This window comes from Colobus angolensis, unplaced genomic scaffold (assembly GCF_000951035.1).
Source record: "Colobus angolensis palliatus isolate OR3802 unplaced genomic scaffold, Cang.pa_1.0 Scaffold248, whole genome shotgun sequence".
Lineage (NCBI taxonomy): Eukaryota > Metazoa > Chordata > Mammalia > Primates > Cercopithecidae > Colobus > Colobus angolensis.
The window spans coordinates 2621392-2623606 of NW_012115688.1; the positions used below are offsets into that span (position 1 = coordinate 2621392).

Consider the following 2215-nt stretch of genomic DNA (forward strand, 5'->3'; position numbering starts at 1 on the left):
CTGCGCTCCCGGGAGGCGGCGGGCCCACTACTGGCACGCGACAACGGCATCGTGCTGGGCACCAACGGCAGGTGGGTGGAGGCCGACCCTCACCTGCGCCTGATGCGTGAGGTGTGTCGCAGCCATGTGCGCATCGCGGAGGCCGCCACACTCAAGCCGCCACCCTTCCTGCGCGGCCGCTACCGCCTGGTGCGCTTCGAGGACCTGGCTCGGGAGCCGCTGGCAGAGATCAGCGCACTCTATGCCTTCACCGGGCTGACCCTCACGCCACAGCTCAAGACCTGGATCCACAACATCACCCACGGGTTGGGGATCGGCAAGCCAATCGAGGCCTTTCAGACTTCGTCTAGGAATATGCGCAACGTCTCCCAGGCCTGGCGCCACACGCTGCCCTTCACCAAGATCCTGCGCGTGCAGGAGGTGTGCGCCGACGCGCTGCAGCTGCTGGGCTACCGGCCTGTGTACTCTGAGGACCAGCAGCGTGACCTCACCCTGGATCTGGTGCTGCCACGAAGCCCAGACCACTTCAGCTGGGCGTCACATGACTGAGAACTCTGGGCCTTAGAGCAGGCCCCAATTGTGGTTGCCAGGCCCAGGAGGCGACTGCACGGTGGAGAGGGAGCTGGGATGCATGGGGAAGCAGGTCCCTACTATGAACTGGGAGTTTGGGGTCCTCTCCTGAGGTAGGCAAGGACTGCACGTTTCTTTTTCTCCTGATTCTCGGTTTTCCTTTGAGTCCTCTGGAGCTGCCTTTTCATTAGGTGCACTCTTCATGGAAAGGAACACTTGCCCCTACCTATTCTGGGCACAGGGAGTAAGTTCTGCTAAATCAAATTAAATGTGTTCCAAGTTGGGCGCAGTGGCTCACGCCTGTAATCCCAGCATTTTGAGAGACTGAGAAGGGTGGATCAGCTGAGGTCAGGAGTTTGAGACCAGCCTGACCAACATGGTGAAACCCCCTCTCTACTAAAAATGCAAAAATTAGCCGGGCATAGTGGTACACTCCTATAATCCCAGCTACTTGGGAGGCTGAGGTGGGAGAATCACTTGGACTCTGGAGGTGGAGGTTACAGTGAGCTGAGATCTTGCCACTGCACCCCAGCTTGGGCAACAGAGCAAGACTCTATCAAATAAATAAATAAATAAATTTGTTCAAAAATCCTGCAATCTAGTGAACTGTAACTTCATTTTTTTCGGTTTTTATTGTGTGATTCCATTTATTGAAAGCAGAAAAACTAGTCTATGGTGATAGAGGTCAGAATAGGGGATACTTTGTAGGGAGGATTTGACTGGGATGTAACTTTATTTAATATGTAAACAAACTACAACCTGACCAGAGTATATTCTTGTAAGGAAAAAGGAGACTCCTCCAATCATAGCAGCCAGCTTTCAGTCAGGGGCAGACTGCAGACTGACCAGATGTGTCCAAATTAGACAAAGGCTAAGCCGTAACCAATCAGCCTATATCCAGTGCCACTTCCTTTTTCTGTTTATAAACGCTGCTTGTCCACTGTTGCTGAGTGGAGGTCTCTGAGACCTCTCAAATATAGATCTCTCCTTTAATGGGGTGAGTTTGGGCTTTAATCGCCATCATCCCCAGAACAAAGACTGACCAATTAGACTCAAATGCTGTTGAACTATCTTTATTGCGTGGACTTTAAGTTATTTGACTAGTTGTTTGTAGAAACTCCTGATAAGGAGTGTACTTTGGTTTCTTGGCATTGTCCACTCATAGTCATCATTATAGTCTCCCTGGCCGGGCGCAGTGACTCATGCCTGTAATGCCAGCACTTTGGGAGGATTAGGCAGGCAGATCGCTTGAGCTCGGGAGTTTGAGACCAGCCTGGCCAACATAGTGAACCCCTGTCTCTCCTAAAAATACAAAAAATAGCTGCTGTGGTTGTGCATGCCTGTAATCCCAGCGACTCAGGAGGTTGAGGCAGGAGAATCGCTTGAACCCAAGAGGTGGAGGTTGCAGTGAGCCAAGATTGCGCACCACTGCACTCCAGCCAGGGTGACAGAGCAAGACTTCATCTTAAATAATAATAATAGGCCAGGCGTGGTGGCTCAAGCCTGTAATCCTAGCACTTTGGAAGACCGAGGCAGATGGATCACTTGAGGTCAGGAGTTCAAGACCAGTCTAGCCAACATGGTGAAACCCTGTCTCTACTAAAATACAAAAATTAGCCGGTGTGGTTGTGCATGCCTGTAATCC

At 51.5% G+C, this 2215-nt stretch overlaps 1 protein-coding gene across 1 annotated transcript in view; it reads left to right on the plus strand.

Moving 5' to 3' along the window:
- The window catches only part of CHST5 (carbohydrate (N-acetylglucosamine 6-O) sulfotransferase 5), a 1195-nt gene extending 646 nt beyond the window's left edge, over window positions 1-549 (plus strand). Inside the window, exon 2 of the mRNA XM_011946033.1 lies at window positions 1-549. Coding sequence (XP_011801423.1) covers window positions 1-549 — 549 coding nt within the window.
- Window positions 550-2215: the final 1666 nt, after the last annotated feature.